Source organism: Corvus cornix, chromosome 13 (genome assembly GCF_000738735.6).
Source record: "Corvus cornix cornix isolate S_Up_H32 chromosome 13, ASM73873v5, whole genome shotgun sequence".
Lineage (NCBI taxonomy): Eukaryota > Metazoa > Chordata > Aves > Passeriformes > Corvidae > Corvus > Corvus cornix.
The window spans coordinates 15,175,042-15,193,305 of NC_046343.1; the positions used below are offsets into that span (position 1 = coordinate 15,175,042).

The window sequence follows — 18,264 nt, forward strand, 5'->3', positions numbered from 1 at the left end:
TATTTGCACACAGAAGACACATAGCAGTTATCCTGAAGGGTCATTGAGCATGAAAATAATTTCTGAGAGAAGCAAACACTCCATTAAGGTTTCTAAAGAAAAGAAAAAAAACCCTCCACAGAAAGCAAATACTCTAGGAAAGAGTTGTTTCCCAAGAGAGTGTGAGACATTTGCCAACTCCACAAATTCATGAAATCATTATGACTTTTGTCATGCTCTCAGTTTTGTCTTCAGGAATACAACCCAAGTTGGAAATCCTGGCCCTTTTAACCATAAATGTAGCCTGTTATATGTGGCTTTTGATAAACCATTCCAGATGTGTACAAAATACGTTTCATGGGGTAAAAAAAAGTGGAAATGATACAATCATCTCAATGCTATCTTCTCCTGCTAGAGAGGAATGGCACAAAGGAGCCACTGGTGAAGCCTCAGTGGTGGCTGTCAGTGAGAAATTACCTGCCAAGCAATCAGATCTTTGAGCCTATTCAGCTTTTCTTCATCCTCTGGATGGTCTCTGATATATTCTTCTGTAAAGAAAGCCTTAAACACAAAAAAAAATAAAAATAAATACAGTCCATCATTTTGACAGGTAAAGAAATCAATCATTAATCCACAGAGCCTAGCTGGTGATCATAATATTGGTCATCAAAGAGGAGAGACATCTGCATGGTCCTTAGCCAGATGCTGCTGGTGAGAATTCCTCCCTCTATCAGTTGGGAGCTGAGGTGCTCTTTTTGGTTAAAATGTGTTAGGTCTTTATCCAACACTTCTGAGTTTGAGACCCTTATTATGAAACCCAATTATCATTTCTTTTGTTAAGTTTACAGCAAAACTAAAAAGGCACAGATTTGGAGTATCATGATTTACATCAATTAATGGCTTCAGTTATTTTGGTTTGCTTTCAAAGACAGAGGTGACCAGGAAAGGATGATATGAGGATCCCTTAACTGATGGAATTATGGCTTTCCTATTCCCCATCCACACTGCGCTACCCCTTTAACAAAGGATGTAGGAGGATTATGAAATGATGCACGTGAGAATGTTCTTTGCAGTGACTCCAAAGCTCCTACCTTCTCATATTTAGCAAAGCCACCCATAACAGCTGGATCAACAATTCCATTCAGAAGCATGGAAAGTGGATTAATAGGGAGGTTCTCATCACTCTGGTACTGGTTAATCATCATCAAAATTTTTTCGTTCGTCGTGGACATAGTCTCAATAGCATTCTCTAAAGGACTAATTGTGGACTGTAAGAGACAAAAGACTTCTAAGGTTCATAAAGATATAAACAGGTCTTTTTGGTTTTATAAAAATCCCACAAATGAACAACAGTTTTGCAATTCAGCAAACCGACACAGTTCAATTCTCTTAGGACTTGGTCCTGAAACTATAAATCAGACATAAGATATGTTGATCATGTATTGAACAGTAGAAAAATTAAAGGTAAATAACAAGTTTTGTATGTATAAAATAAGCTACAGTAGCCTTGTGTGATGGTTTTGCAAGCTGGCCTGGACATGAGAATTCAATGGCTGCAAGCTGGATGGGCTCTGAGCACGTTAATACTCACAAGTGACATGGTGACCACCTCAAACCAGCGCAGGATTCCTGGAAGTTTGTAGGCTGTAACAAATGATGTCCTCTCAATCCACATAGACTATTAAAAAAACACAGCAGGACAAAATGATAGTTCAGGATTGAAACTTTAATCTTTTCTGCCTTCTGAGATGTCAGAGTGAAATGGATGTAGATGGAAAACATGCATATTTTTGCATAAAAAGACACTGCAAATTTAATCTAGCACAGCAACTTGCACAAATAATTTTCCTGATTTCAGATTAGGCCATCTTCAGGCACAGAGCCCACACAAAGCATGGGAAAAAGAAAATTGCCCTTGAATCTTTTAGTCTGTATTCCTATTTTTGCCAGTACAGATGGAATGACTGACATTGAACAAACTGCTCTCGCCTCTACCCAGATTATATTTCCTCCCTTCATGTTCAAAAGGTATTTCTGCAATTAAAAGCAGTAATAGCCCTGTAACAACTTGCCAGCATTCTGACTTTGTTTTTATTCCTCTAATTTTTCTTTTTTGAACAAGATTGGCTGTTGGTATTTTAGAATAGTTTGGAATAGACACTGTTTCATTTACCATACTGCTCCTTATTTCAGTATCAGCTCATCAAAACTGCCAGTACTGAGAAACACCATAACAGAGGTAATGAAGACACTTCCACCTATCCCAATTCCCACCTCTTTGAAGGAAACATGCATCTTATCTATTATCATCAACAATGAAAACATCAATAATTTAGTTTTTGTAAAACTATTTCAAGGTATATAGGAGCTCAAACCTCTCTAGTTTGGAAAGGAAGTCAAGGTGCATCCTGAGTCTTGACAATACATTCTGGCATGTCAGGGTAGAGTTTGTGTGTGAAGTGTTGATTTAACAGCAGGTAGGAAGCTCTTACATGAAAGTGTTGACTCTGTTAATCAGCACACACATAACAGAAATTGTACATTTTGGAAAAAAAAGGCTTTTCCCACCAGTATGCCAAGAGCCCAGCTTTAGCCATAAGGATCGGATGGGATGCTTTTCAAAACAAACCATAAAATAGCAGACACCTGTAAAGTGAAATTACAGAAACTTACCACATTTTTATGCTTAATGTTGAAAAGTAATTCATGGTGGTATAGATTTCTTAGATTATTTGAAGAGTGAGGGCCATTCCTCAGCATTCAGCCATTAGGCATGGGAGTAAAAATGACACAGGCAGTTCTCTCATCAGTCGAGATTGCACAGGACTGATGAAAGCAGGCAACACTCACCTCATTGTCAGGGTGGCAGCTGATGGAAGTGTTGCAAACCACAAGCAGCAAAGCATTTGATATTTATTTACATGTCACCTTGTTTCATAATGAAAATCTGTACCAGAAAATGTTACTGCTAAACACAAACATGCTGAACATGCTTAACTACATAATGTTTACCTGCAACTGAAACAGTGATGTCTAATTAAGTACACAGGAGTCATGCTGAAGTAGAGAAGTCTTGCATTTGGTTTTTCTGAACCAGATCTTAAAGTTAAAAGTGTCTGTAATGAGTAATCTGAGCCTAAGAAAGGAGCTAGGATCACAATTCAGTCACAGTTACCAGAACTACATCCATCACCTTGTCATTAATTTACTTACAGCAAATTCATTTTCAGGGTCAACAGATCCTTTTCTGACTGGTCTTGAATAGTGGAACCGTTGTACATTGTTTGACTTATAAAAGCTGAAAGATTTGAAAACGACTATTGTAAAATACAGAACCCAGAAATTAATGGATCTTGTTATCACAGAGAAATATTTCGAGTAGTTGAGTTCTTAATTAAAAGCAAATTTACTGCTCAATGAAAAAGGACTTTACTGGAAACTCAGAAAGCATCACTTTACCTACAGATCAGGGTCAATACACAGTATTTTACAAATATTAAGCTTCAACTTGTGACTGGGTGTATTTCCCAGGTGTAAATATTCCAGAACATCCAGATTAATGTTCAAATCTACAGGAGGACTAGAGAATTCTCCTCTCCTGTCCTCTTGCTGTGGCACGTGCCAGCTTTATCCTGGTTTATGGAAGGAGTCGCTTTCATTCAAAACAACTGACTGAGCAGAGCTGGTATTTTCCCCGTGGACTGGAACATGGCACATGACAAAGCAGTTTAATCTTGTCTAACAATCCTGCTCACAATGCTGAACAACATTCAATAAATTAAACAACCGAAGCCATTAATAACAATTTCTTGTGACAGAAAATAGAATGTATATAAGTACTTGTAGAGGGGTACACCAATGTAAAGGATCCTTTGCAAATTTGAGTTATGGTCAGCCAATGATTCATTCTCCATCATTGTGAGCACACCTTTCCACTAAACTTGCAACCACTTGACTTTTAGTACTGAATCTGCAGAGTTTTGGCTAAGTATTTTGCTGTCCACAGAAAAATCTCTCCTTTGGGTTTTTATTATTTGTTTTAAAGATGAATTAAATTTAAACCCATGTTAAGTAAAAGCTAATTTTGCAGAGAAAAATAAAACAATCTAGGAAATCTCTTTCAGTAAAACTGAACTGTATTTTGAAAGCCCAGAAAAACAAGTGGAGAAGCCCCAAACATCTGAGTTAAGCAAACCATGGTGTGTTAGCTCATTGGAAACTATGATTTCTGATCCAAACTGCTAAGATTTTCTTCATCAGTAAAGAAAAGTAACTGGAAAATACTGCCACACTGAGTCAGACCACTTTATGCAGTTCCATCTGAAAGGACAGATATTTTGAAGCTCTTTGATAGAATAAATGCATTCTCATCGCCTAATGTAACAAACAATTAAATGCCCAATAAGGTACACTCATAAAAATAAATCTCCAAGACCAGATGCTATCAGCAGTTTGGTTGAATTCTGCAGCTGAGACAAACCATTACAAAATCTCCCATATGAGCAGAGATTATACTCTACATGGAACACTTGGCTACATAAACAGCAGCAGTTTGAAGTGTGGCTGGCTCTACGCTGAAATCTGGTCAAACAGGACCACATTTATAATCTGCCTTTCAGTTACTGATTTGAAAATGAATCAAGTTGAAATTAGGACCACAATTTTTTTGTGGCTTTTTGGGTAGGGTTTTGTTTTGGTGTTTATGCGTTTGTTTATTTTAAAATCCTGCCACACAAGACCTGTGCTTGGATCTGCTTTATTTACTGTATTGTATATGGGGAGGTGATTCTTATTTTTCCCCTTTGAGTCAGTTGCTACTTCAGTAAAGATTCCATAGAGAGGGCTGCAGACCAAGGGCACAACTGGTTTGGAAGCAGCTCTTGGCCAGTCTGTTCTCAAAATACTTTGGTCAATTCATTTCCTTTATTCCTTTACAAAACCCATACTCCATAGCACCAGCAGAAACCATTTTGCCACCGTTATTCTGCACTTGACCAGACAAGACACAACAAGATTCTTCTGTTCAAGAGCCTCCAACTCAACCACTCTCACACTGCCAGTTACATCCAAGAGCCCTGTCTCCACCACTTGTCTGAGTCGTGTTGAAAACTCAGTACCTTTGACCCAAAGCACAGATTCCACCTCTGTCCCTGCATCCACGAGTTATTTCTTCAGTGGTAGATGGGTACAGGCTCTCATGAAATTCCTGGGGAATACCCCAGAGAGATGGGGTGGAGCTCTGAGCATTGTCCCTGGGGGATTGAACTGGGTGGCCTGTGAAGGTCCTTTCCCACACAAATTGTTCTCTGATTCTATGGATACATAAGTCAGTAAATTAAGACAATAAAAACTCTAAGATTCATTGGAAAATGACTGAATTCACAAAATAATGATTGTCAGTTTAGGAATATGGACTGATTTTCACTACACTATCTATTACAGAAATTCACTTACTTTATGATTTGATCAGGCACTGCCTTATTTTTGAATCTAGGCTGCTCCTCCAGGACTGGCTGCACTGTAAAACACTGGATATCTGAAATTGTGAAAGTTAAGGACATGTTATTAACTATTAGTATGAAATACTGTAGGCTACAAGGGAAATAATAATAATAATAATAAAAAAGACATGTTGTGATGAAAAATCTGAAGTGTTCAGGGTTTCGTTTCTGGCATTTCCTTGGCTAAAAAAGGAAAAATCTGCCGGTAGTAACCAGTGAATACATATTAATTTTGAACTGCATATTTTTATTATTTCCTGAGCTTGAATATCTGCAGCAGAATTTATCACACTGACTCATTCATTAAATTTTTAAGCTCAGGCAACTTACAAAAATAACATCAACCATATCTGATCTTAACAGTTTCACTGTGTAGCCTTAGGCATGAATAAAGTCATGATGGTTAACATTTAATTCTGAAATCTGTAACTGAACAGCCCTTTTACTTGAGATTTCCTTTTTCTATGGAAGTGCTGTTTTTTAAATCTGAATGCTGTATTTGTAAGTAAATATATCACATTCTTACACATTTCAGTATGTTTGAAACTCATGCCCTCTGGTTAGATCTTTTTGCATAAGTGTAGTAGTGGTGCCTATGTCCTTCTCCTTGTGAATAGATGAGCAAATTTTACCTTAAGGACTGAAGCAGGTGATATCCAAAAAAAATTTAATTAGTTAAGATGCAAGACAGACTTGGGAGAGCTTGGCTTTCAAGCCTAATGTACTATTTTAGACAAGCCTGTAATACTCCCACTTCAGTCCCAACAGTGTGAAAAGAAAGTATTCCCTTTCTCCTCCAGAAGGTTCCACCAGAAAAGACTCAAGAGAGTATGTGAAGTGTTACAACATCACCTTGAAAATTAACAAAGGAAAATCAGCATCCAAATAAAAAATGTCTGATACAATGAGGTGATCCCATATCTGCTCAGTCAATAATGACTCAAATCAGAAGATAATCAGTGTTATTCTAACCAAGATTAATTGATGCCATTCTAAAAATTGGTTAACAGTTTTTGTGAGTTAATTTTCCTAAAAAAATTTCTGAGGGACTTAGGACATGTTTATGTTGCCAAGAAAGAGAGGTGATACCAAAGTGTGGTGCCAGGCAGAGCAATGCTCAAGGAAGACATGAATTTAATATCAAGACACAACAGCTATGAATAGGAGGTAATAGACAATTTGCTGCTTTAAACTGAGTCTCTTCAAGTGTGTGACACTGGTTTTGCCATTTGAAGAAAATAAAGCTGAACCATGTATGAACTACAGTGAATTTTCTTCCCCAGAAGGGCTGTCAAGCCCTAGCACTGGCTGCCCAGGGAAGGGGTTGAGTCACCGTCCCTGGAGGGATTTAAAAGACATGTAGATGCAGCACTTGGGAACATGGGTGAACAAGGTTTTTGGCTGGACTCCATCCTAAAGGTTTTTTCCAACCTAAATGTTTCTGTGATGAATGAAAGAGACAGTTTCCTTAGAACTGCTAGAAAAACAGCAGCTCTCTTAGGTACAAACCATAAAAGACATGGAGGATGTGTAAGTAAAACTGCAAACTGAGCTGCCACATCAGTAAACTTTCAACCTTTCCAGGAAATCAGTGTTTCACACAGATAAGCTCATGCTAAGAACAAGGTTTCCCAACCCTCCTTCCTCTGCAATCTCCCAAGTGTCCAAGGATACATTGACCAGGAGAGTTCCTCACATCCTCTCCGGGCACTGCAGTCGTGTTCATCTTCTCAGCACTGGGAAACTGGCTCATCAAGTGGGCCTGGAAATCCTCCCTCCTCTCATACTCCTTCCCACGGTAGATGAACACTTTGTTCTGCAAGGAATAAGGAGTTATTTCCTGGGCTGGGTGGTGCTGAGGCAGAAGTTACAGGCTCGTGGTAATCGGCACAAAGGCACAGCAGTGTTCAGATTTTGGAATGGGTGTTTCTGGTTTTTGAATATTAATCAACTCTAAAGCCAAACACCATTTTTACCAGGTGCTGGAAAGCAGCACTGATTCTCCAGAGACCCTGGAGTTTTATTACTCAGAAAACAATAACACTGGTGTATCCTTTCACTGTTTTCCCAGTGTTTTCAAGGCAGCTTTAGCCCTTAAACTTCAAAATCAGGGCCTCTCGTTGCTTTCCAAGTGTGAAGAAAGCCACCCTATTCATTGTTGTATGTAAGAGGGGTTTTAGTAGTAAGAAACACCAAATATTTAGGTTATTTTTATGCTCGGAACTCATGCACTACTGTGGTTAAAACAATGACCTTTTAAAAACCTATGGTACAACCTAGTTGTGCACTGCTTCCCTAGTTTGTCAGGTTTCTTGAAAAAAAAAGAGCCTTTGGAGTCTGGATTTCCTACATGGTAGTCAAAACTGGAGAAAAGTAAAGAAAACAGAGTAGATTCAGCATATGTTGAATAAAACCAGCTCAAACTTACCATTTTTGTCCTAAAGTAGGAACTGTTGCAGTTCAGGAAAAAACTTAGAGCAGTACAAGACAGTTGGTATGAATATGTCAGCTCAATGCATATCAGAGGGCAAAAAAGGAATCTGGACATTAATCATGAGGAAAACAGGAAAAGAAAAGAAGAATGAAAATACATGAAAAAGTAAGAATTTAAACAAGTTTACCCTTAGAAATGTTGGGAATCCTTGGCCATAATATCCAACAGCAAAATAGTCTGGTTTAGGCCTCAGAATTTTCATGATGTTTTCATAAAACTTTGCTTGCTGGATCTGAAAGCAAAACCAACTGTAATTACTTGTGTTTGGGGGTTTTATCTATGCATTTTTAACCTCTACTACACAAGCAAGAGCTATCAGCTCTCAGCTGATGAGCTGTAGCAATAATCAGTTATCACACAGTTTGCTGCTGGGGGACGTTAAACACTGTTTACATTTATATGCAAATATGATACACAGTGAAATGGGTATGGCTTCAACCTTCATATTTGGCCTCAAAACTGGGTTTGCCCTTAACTTAGGAGAAAAGAAAACACCAAAGTCATCCTTGGCCACTGATAGAATTACTGAAATAATACATTTGGAGAAACTCCCTGCCTCAAATATTTCCCAAAGTATGGGATCAACTCCAGTTTTTACTGTAGCCTCATATTAAGGGCACACACCCTATAAAGGGCTTAGAACAATTTCTTCCATAAAATACCAAGTGTCATTTAGGTGTTATGTCTGTGAGAACACAGCACTGCAACTTAAACTAGCAAAAATATCTTCTAGTTCATGATAAAAACAGAGCAAAAGACACACAGCGCATTTTTTACACACAGCACCATTCAGGAACACCATGTTTTGATTCCACAGTTTCTCTGTGGAAGATTCAGGGATATCTATGGAATGAGCCCTAAACATTTGTTAAAAATCATGCAAATGTGAAATATTGGGAGTAGAAATAAAAATGGTTTGTGGGGCTGGAATTTTTTGGATTCATTAAATTTAAAGGAAAATGAATAACTGAATATTTTATTTCCCTTCAAAAATTTTCTTCTAGCCTTTGGACCTAGTTCTAATTCCTTGTGCTGTAATACTTCCACAGTCCTGATTAGGATAGAATTCTTCAGGCTTGTCAAGATCCAAGCTGGTAAAATCTAAAGAAAAATTTAGGGGGAAAAGTTCACCTAGGTGTTCTTTCTACTCTAAGGCAGTACAGCGGCTTCAAAATGCTGCCTTTAAATTTCCCTAGGTGAGAACATGTTTATTTCATCTACAGACATTTCAAAATACCTCAATAAACAGATGCTCATGCAACTTTAACCAATAGTCATTTATGAGCCTTTACCACTGGATTGTTACAGTGAAACAGCAACTCTTCAACAAATGAATTAAAAATCCATTGTAGAGCACAAGCTCATAGGCAGCTCTGCTGTCTGATAGCTGAAAGGCACTAATTTCTGGACTGCAATGATCTGAAGATCTATATATAATCTTACCAAGTTTTGACTTAGAAGTTCATAGTCAAAAACTTCCTTTTCATATTGCTCTGCAAGTTCTTTGCATAAAGATATGGCTTCTTCCCACATCTGCAATGCAACCACACGTTCAAAAAGTAAATTCAGTACCAAAAAATGAGTTTTTAATGCATCAGAGTTTAACTGCAGTTTTATTGATTATGTTGTCTTTAAAGTGCAGTCATTTATTAACTGCACATTTAAAGTGGAAGACTCAGGGCAATCATAAACTTAAGGAAAGCAGATTAATGTTAAAAAATAAAAGTGTTTTATGATTCATTACAGGAAGGAATAAGTAAACCTACTTTATTATTAGAGTAACATTTAAAAAAAATCATCTTACCTTTCAGATACATTAAAGGAAAAAAAAAAGAGCAAATCACTGAGGTGATAACATTCAGAACATACCCCAAGCACAGAGCAGTTTATGAGGGGGGTGACACCTGCCTGTCCTTAAAACACACACCATTTCACAAAACATCCTGCAGCATCCATAATCATTGGGAGCCTTGTACATGACAGCTCTCGTCAGCTAAATAACCACAAGTCTTAAATTGCCACTTGCCCTGAGTAGCAGCTTCTTTCTTTCCACACAACGGCTGCCTCCTACAGTGATGGTCACTGAAAGACCAGGACTGCTTCTCTCATCTGCTCTGGGCACTTCACCAAAGTGGTCTTAAAGCAGGAACAAACTCCCTCTTGTGAAGATATTTCTCAAATTCTGTCTCCTCACCTAGTCAGAACAGAGGACACAAAGGTGTCCCTGAGCAGAATTCTCTGCTGCTGAAAGGACACTGCCAGTCAGACATCAGGCCATTCTCACGTGGTGCCATGGGCTCTCTGGCCAGGTATTCCTGGCCCTGGCAGCTGGGTCCTTGGCCGTGGTGTGAATCTCAGTGCTGGGTGCTGCACATCAGGAATTGGGAGGGTTGGGTTCTCCTGGGACAGCAGGTGGGCACTGCTGCAGTGCAGTTACTGCAGATGCCAACAGAAAACCTGAGAAGCTGAAACTTTCTACCTTGTAAGTTATAGGAAGGACTTTTGAGAGAAACAGTAATGAATTGTCTTCCCCATCGCACCTTTGGCTCTGGCTGAACAAGACATAATGACTTAAAGGTTGCATTGGGTCACGAGATTAATTGTCTGGCACTGCAGAGCTTCTCCTTTGCTTTATTTCCAAAATTCTCAGGTCTAATACGATTGCACTTACAGGTAATTTTATTAACATTTTTTTGTCTTAAATTGAACTAAACTGAGGTATTGAACATCAATCTACTACATTTTAATTTTAGGATCCAATTCTTAGTCCTCTCTGAAACAAATATGTCTATTTTGAACTGTCTGGAGTTTTTTTGAGATAAGGGCCAAGTGGTTTCGAAATGGAATCTGTGTAGTCCATATTCTTCTCTTTATAAAGGGAAGTAGATTCAACGTTTTTTATTGTATTTTGTTGGTGCCTGACAGAGATGCTTGTGACAATGTGCTGAAACATTAGCCCTCTTTCTCTGTGAACGAGGTTATTGAAGGAACATGCTCCTATGGAACGGATACACTCTGGGAATAAGCCTGCAGGACACAATTTTTACTTGACCCACATTTCAAAGAAGCTTTTCCTCACCAATGTTTTTTATCCAGGGCACATTCGTTAAACATGACTATTCAGAGCAGCACAGCAGAGAGATTTGGAAGGGAAGAACTCTCCAGACCTACCTTTCCTTTGTCAAAGTATTCTATGATCTTTTCATACAAATTCTCTTTCAAGTGTCTGTAGGTCTGTGAGCACTGGAACTCTGTTGACATGACTTGGGGTGCACACTGTTCATCTGACCACTGAGAATGAGAACACATCAAAAAGAATTTTAAAGCTCAGTGTTTCACAACAAAATCCCCACTGCCACAAGGTCTGGTCCCCTGGGCTCTTCTAAGTGTTTTCTTCCCAAGTCTTTTTTACCCATCCTCAGACAAACTGGGAAAGGCACAGGGATTGTATTCACTGCCTCGTCAGACAAATGCTGTATTTCACGTGATACAGCACCACACATAATATTTAAAAAATATATTAAAATGTTACACCTGCCCATCCTTGTCCCACCTACAAATTTTATGTAAAAATCCATGTGAGAAAATTAGTTCCTTTTTTTTCAGTGCTATCATCTTGACTGACTTAGTTTTGATTTTTTGTATTAAAATATTTCATATACTATTATCTTTGTCTATACCAAGACATACAATATACCTCATATTTGTATAATCATAAAAAAATCAAAATGAAGTTTAAGCAAAAAAGCACAAATTTATATAGTTCTGCACTAAAGTAAATTCCATAAGAAATATCACGTTTTTGCTGAAGAGCATTTAAATTTGGAATATTCCCTTGTAATGGAAATGGATCTTACTGACCATTTCAATTGATACTGTCAGTTACACTGGTAATGAACAATACTTGTACTGAAAAAGAATTAATTACCAGCTACAAAAGAAAGCCAACATAACTTGGTTATGTAATCCATATTATTTAAAATTAAAAGTTAGGTGACCCTTTGTGATAGCTGGAACTGTGTTTAATTTTCATAACTGTTATATTAGAAATTACCAAAATGAAAACTACATTTGTACACAATGTTCTCACTATAAAGAAAAACTATTTTTGCTACCATATTTAGTTTCAGCAATATATGGCTTTTATTCACTGACTGAAAATAAAATTTCAACAATTAATGTTAGTTTTGTATGACCTACTGCAGTATTTCTAACCAGAAACTTGAATACCCCTGTGGAAAATAACTAATATGCAGTAAATCAGATAATAAGACATTCACTTTAATATATTAAAATTTAAAATTGCAAAAGCTTAATTTTACATTGAGTTTAGAAAAGCTAACCTTCAGGAGCCACGTATGGAGTAGAAGGGTATATGCTGCTTCTGTGTAATTCTCACAATCTAAATGAAGATCTCGCAATTTATACAAATACCTGATAGAGGAGAGAGCAAGGATTAGACTGGATACTGACATGACTGGAATACTGAGTGTCAAAATGTTCCAGATAACAGGAAACTCCGTAAATGTCACACTGTGACTCCCCAAAGCGTCCTCAAGGACACTGAGGGGGGTTGAGGCTCTGGGCATTTGCTCACACTTTGCTGTGCTCCTTTGTGTGCTGAAACTTTGTGCACAAAAGGAGGAGAAAGAGGCGTCCTCCTCCTGTGAGCTGCGGTCAGCTCCTCCTCAGAGGAAGGATTGCTGCACTCAAGGTCTAAGAGAGGCCTCCAAGTGCAATATTCCTGGAGGGTTACTCAGGACAGGTGCCTTCCCCTGCAGCACTGCTTACCTGCAGGCACACATTCTCCAGATGCAAACACAGCAGATAACAGGGGCACGGAGAAAGTGGAAAATACCAGCCCAGGAAGGCAGAACAGGCGCTGTACAACCCGGGAGGTGCTGGGGGCAGGAGAGCTCCAAGCTGAATGTTCTCTGTGATCCCCAGGGCAGCGTTGCTGCTTCCAGCACAACCACTGCCCACCGTGGAGCTCAAGCTGCATCTACTGCAGCCAGGAAGAAAAATTGCACGCTGTGCTCTAACTCACACCAGGAGTTCTGAGGCACGGGAGCTCTGCCACCCTGCTGTGCCAGTTCAAGGCACTCCCATTCCCAGCTGCCAGCCCCACAGAAAGTTTCCCCTCAGCAATGCCCGCAGGGGCAGCGTTGTTGCCCCCCAGCCCCTCCGCCTCACAGCTCCAAGGTTAGCTCTGAACCACCTCCAGAGCTCATTTCAGCTGGGACCTGGGGCTTTGTTCTGCAGATTTTGCAGGGGAGGAGAGGCAAGAAACAGGGAGCTTTTGAAGCAGCAAGATCTGCTGCAGCCCATATGCAGAACTCTTGGAGACAGCAAGAGGCCATGTCACATCTGAAGGAATTTGCAGCTCTCACAGAAATTTACAGCCTCAGCTGCAACCCTGCCCGTGGAGTGCTGCATATTGAAGGACACTCAGCAGACTGGGCCATTCTACAAAACTAGAATGTTTTCTCTGCCATCCTAAATGCATGATACACCCTCCCTCAAACCTCAAATCTATCTGTGCTTCCTTAATTTTAGACAATAGACAATGAATGTTGAGTGATTTGACCAATTACAAGTTAATTCTTGGGGGAAAAAATGCCTTTGCTGAATACATAGCATAGATTCCCAATTGCTGAAGGCCAAGCTAACAACCGAATGAGAATGCAGATGAGGCCAGGGCTGCCACAGAGTCATTGTGGATGGTAAAGTAACATTAAGTACAGAAATCCAAGCACAACAATAAAACCAGAACTCACAGGACAATATTACTGCCCTCTCCAAAAGAGATCCAATAGCATGGTTGCCATACCTGATGTACATCTCCTCACGGTTAATGCTCTTGTAGAAATTCTAGGGACACAAATATTTAAAGTTACCTCCTAATGACCTTTAATAAAATTATATATTTATATATATATATATATATATATATATATACACACACACACTGAGATTTTGCTTTCTTGCTAGTTAGAAAGCATAGACTGCAGGAGAAACAGATTATTTACAGACTATCTGAAGTTTAAACCTGGAACTACTGCTTCAATTAATATTTTTATTAATTAAATGTATGTTTTTATACATACATATACTTCTTATAGTTCATAATGAAATCATTACTGAAGGTTTTTCTAATGGAGAAGAGGAAAATATGGTTATCCAAATGAATGAACATAATAAACCACACACTCCAGCTACACTTGGTGGAAGCTGGTATGTATTGAAGCAGATGTGTAGCACTGTAGTTACGGAGCATTGTTGTGCAATACCTCTAAAGGGGCCAGTTCCAGGAATAAAGCTCATTTTTTGGTCACCATAACATGTTTGCAGGTATGTAAGTTGCTAAGGCTGTGCAAAAGGTATGACAAGAATTGTGTCTTGAAGAGCTGACGAAATTTATACCACATTGCACAGTGATTATTGAGGAACTAAGAGTGTGTAAGTGCAATACTTCAAAGGTGGCAGAGGTTCCTTCTCGGCTTTGAGGAATTTCCTGGAGGAGGAATCTCTGTATGCCATATCCTCATCACAAAACAGGGGTAGAAAAGAAGACAGAGTGGCCTAGGACCACATCAGAGCCTCAAACCTCTTGGCACCCTACTGCAAGGGTGCCTTGCAGGTTTCCTGCCCACATTTGAAAACTGTAACTACAGAGGTGCTGAAGCAGCAAGTGGGTCAGTTGCTCATCACAGCTTGACTGTGTCAAGAACCCAGTGTCCCATTAAGCCTACCAATAGGTACAGGCATGTGAGCAGCAAACTTTCTAATTTATCCACAAAATCAAAGTGGATAAAGCATACAAACAAAACAAAACAAAAGGGTGAACGTTGCTTTCAGAGTTATGCATATTACTGTGCAAATACATATAAAAATCTCTTGCCTCAGAGTTTAAATCACTAGGGAATGTTGTCACCCACTCCTGTCCCTGGGGAGATTTACCTTCATGTTTAATAAATGGATTCTAATGCTCTGCCCCCCTCACACCAGAATCCCAGGAGAGAACCTACCAGCAGGTTCACGGTGCAGCTCATGCGGTTGTCCTTGTTCTCGTCGTTCATCACGGCACGGTAATCCAGCAGCCTCTCCAGGAGCTTTTTCACCAGGCTCACAAAGCTTTTCACCAAGCTGAAAATGCCAGGGTGCTGCTTGGCACACTCCATAAGGCTGCAAACACAGAAAAGTTGGTACCATTCTGAAGGCAAATACTGAATTAGGCCTAAATCAACTGCAGATATTCCCTCTGTGAGTTGGTCATTTAGATGTCCAGAAGACAGATGCATATAAATCAAAGGGAAAAAAACCCCCACATTTACTTTTCCTGTCTGAAAATGACTTTGAATTCAAGGGTGTACCCACCTTCAGGACAGAGCAACCTGCATCTGTGCTATCACAAACTCAAGTCTCTGGAATGTCACACTATTGCAATAAATACTGTACTTTCCACAGCATAAAATGCAAAAATGCTTTCCTTCTCTTTGTACTGTTACATGCAAGTAGAAAGTTCAAATGAACAAAAATTACAATTTTTTTAGCTCAAAAAAGTCATCACCAGAGTAATTTTACTTTGAGAAATAAGCACAACCAGACAATCAACTTTCTGCAGATTGAAAAGAGCAGCTTGATCTCTTTTGATGAAAGTAGGAGAAAGGGAATTTTATATTTTGGCATCATCAGATTCAATTTACATTAACAAAACATTAGCATGTACTGTTTCTACAAAGTGCTGAAGTGATTTAGGAGTAGAGATTTCACTTTACTGTCAGAGCTTTCTTTTCAAAGTTTAACTGTTTAAACATCATTAAGTGATTACCTGCATCTCATTAAGGATTATTTTATTTCTTTGCTTAAGAGCTTGTTTCCTCTACTTAACATTCTGGTTTTCCATTGGGATTCTCTCTGACAAGCTGCATTACATATATATATACACACACAGACATACATACATATATTTTCACATATATAATTATAGATGCAAGCATTGGGTCAGGCAGAGATGCAGTTAATTTTCCCCAAGGAAGCCCTGCTGTGTATTGGTAGCTGGGAAGGTTCTGACCTCTTAGTGCTTAATTATCAATTGAGCTCTATATCATTGTTTTCCAGACACCCAGGTAAAAAAATAATTTATTATTAATCTTTAGGCACAATATTTTTTAAAATTTTAATTTCAAAGTATACTGTTTTAATTAATAGGAGAAAATATTTTTTTTTTACTCCTCATAATTATTTGAACCTTCTTCAGAAAATACATATTCATATTGACTTCAATTGCAAAGAAATCCTCAAAGCTCTGGCCTAGAATGGAACCTCTGCAGAAAACCCAAGAATAAAACCAAGTCAAGAATACCCAACTCAAGCAAAGTAAAAGCAACATCTAAAGTTTATTCCTTGGATTGTGCAGCTCCAAGGGAGTTACTGTGCTGAGACAGAGGGAATGTGTACATGGATGTGTGAAAGAACATTTATATTGTATAAGATAGGAGGGACAGAGGCCAGCAGATACAACCAGAATACTCCAATTGCTCTGGTCTGAAATGGAAATATTTAAAACAATAACTGACACATGCCTTATAAAATACACTGCAAATGGAATGGAAACACTAAAGGGGCTGAAGAGCTGACAACTGACAGAAAAGGCTGGAGCACATTAAATGATGTTTGTGGGAAAGAAAGTAAGAAAGCCTCAGAACCACATAGGAGACTGGAATATTATACAGAAAAAATGGTGTTATTTTACATATACAAGTATCAGAGAGAGTGTGAGACACTAATGAAGGAAAGTACAGTCACTGTTTAAGTGACTATTATGGATTTCTGCCACAGGTTCCCCTGGAGTAACAGCAAACAAGACAGAGCTTTGTGAACGTTTCCTGAGTGCACAATGAACATGAGGCACTAAGACATCACATTTCTTCCCAATGCAAGCAGAAAAACATTGACATAAGCCACAAGCTATTGCTGGGTCTCACCCAGCACAAAGTACATAACTCCAGTCACTAAAGAAAGGTGAACCAGAGTGCACATAAAGGAGAACTGCAAAAAAACAGGAGAGAGGAATACCTGTCTCTTGAGGGAAGATTCAAAAAGTTGTATTGCTCAGCTTTATACAGTAATCCCAATAAAAAGGACCATAAAACTTCAGAAGATTTTTTTTACCTCCAGGAGGGAGCAAGAAACCTTTGAATTTTTAAACAGAGCTTGAAAAAAATGAAAATTTTAAATAAAAAAATATTTGCAATAAAGCTTGAGAAAAACAACTGCATATCATGGGCCACTGCAGTGATGGGGAACTGGAAAGCTGCCAAATGCCATTTCCTGTTGTGCCTACATTAGTAAGTAAAACATGCCAGAACTCATTTTCTGAGCCTGAGGACAAGTGGCACAACTTGTGTTCATGGAGCTGGACTGATTCTCCTGCCTTTCCCCAGGCAGGGCAGCCTTGTCTACTCTGCCTGTTGAGAACAGCCTCTCACCTGCCCCACATCACCCCAGCTTCCCCTCCGTGCTGTCTGGGACAGGCCACAACCCCATCATGGGCTGCACTAACATTTAGGTCTAGCAACAAATGCAAGTGCTTAATTAAACTTCTGTTGAACCTGTTTAGTTCATTACTGTGGGCATGGAGAAGTTCCCAGCAACCACCAGCATGGGCAAATGTTGGTTGCAGAGGTGAGCAGCAGCACAGCAGTCACTGAGTGCTGCTAAATATCTGCCTTCAGGTGACACCTGGAGCTGTGCAGGAGTGCAGACAGTTCTAGGAGATCAGCTGATAAAAATATGACCAAATGAATAAATGTGGAACCAAATGTAACTGTGTCTCCTTCCAGTTGGAACAGGGAACTGGGAACAGAGGCTTGAAATCCCTGCTTTGAAAGGTGTGAAGGTAGGAATATTTAAACCAAACCAACTGAGAGAACAGGTCCTACCACAGGCAGGTCACCAGCCTCTGCTTCAACTCTCCATCTACAGGCGTCATTCACCAACTTCAAGGATGGAAGGAAAAATAGTATCTGAACATAAGATGAAGTGTCATCTTTAGAAAAGTGGGAACTTTGAACTTGAGGCCTTCTAGAAAGTGGGACAGTGCCACAGATATGTCAGAGCAAGAAGGGGGCCTTGGGAAGGCAGGGAGATCAAAAGCTCTGTACTGTGTTTGATGGCACTCCTCGACTGCACTGCTGACAGATGGGGTTTAACTGGATAGTTCCACTTTCCAAGAAATGAGCTGGAATGAAAGAGCAAAGTGCAAACAAGGTGAGCAAATAACGTTAC

General features: G+C 39.2%; 1 protein-coding gene across 1 annotated transcript in view; it reads right to left on the minus strand.

Moving 5' to 3' along the window:
- DOCK2 (dedicator of cytokinesis 2) overlaps window positions 1–18,264 on the minus strand; it is a 157,527-nt gene that overhangs the window by 10,865 nt on the left and 128,398 nt on the right. The window contains exons 35-46 of the mRNA XM_010406219.4: window positions 15,003–15,159; window positions 13,805–13,845; window positions 12,318–12,408; window positions 11,146–11,265; window positions 9,418–9,507; window positions 8,102–8,206; window positions 7,155–7,296; window positions 5,434–5,515; window positions 3,193–3,277; window positions 1,571–1,657; window positions 1,071–1,247; window positions 457–540 (exon numbers count right to left, since the gene is read on the minus strand). Coding sequence (XP_010404521.2) covers window positions 457–540; window positions 1,071–1,247; window positions 1,571–1,657; window positions 3,193–3,277; window positions 5,434–5,515; window positions 7,155–7,296; window positions 8,102–8,206; window positions 9,418–9,507; window positions 11,146–11,265; window positions 12,318–12,408; window positions 13,805–13,845; window positions 15,003–15,159 — 1,261 coding nt within the window. The remainder of the gene's footprint in view (window positions 1–456; window positions 541–1,070; window positions 1,248–1,570; window positions 1,658–3,192; window positions 3,278–5,433; window positions 5,516–7,154; window positions 7,297–8,101; window positions 8,207–9,417; window positions 9,508–11,145; window positions 11,266–12,317; window positions 12,409–13,804; window positions 13,846–15,002; window positions 15,160–18,264) is intronic.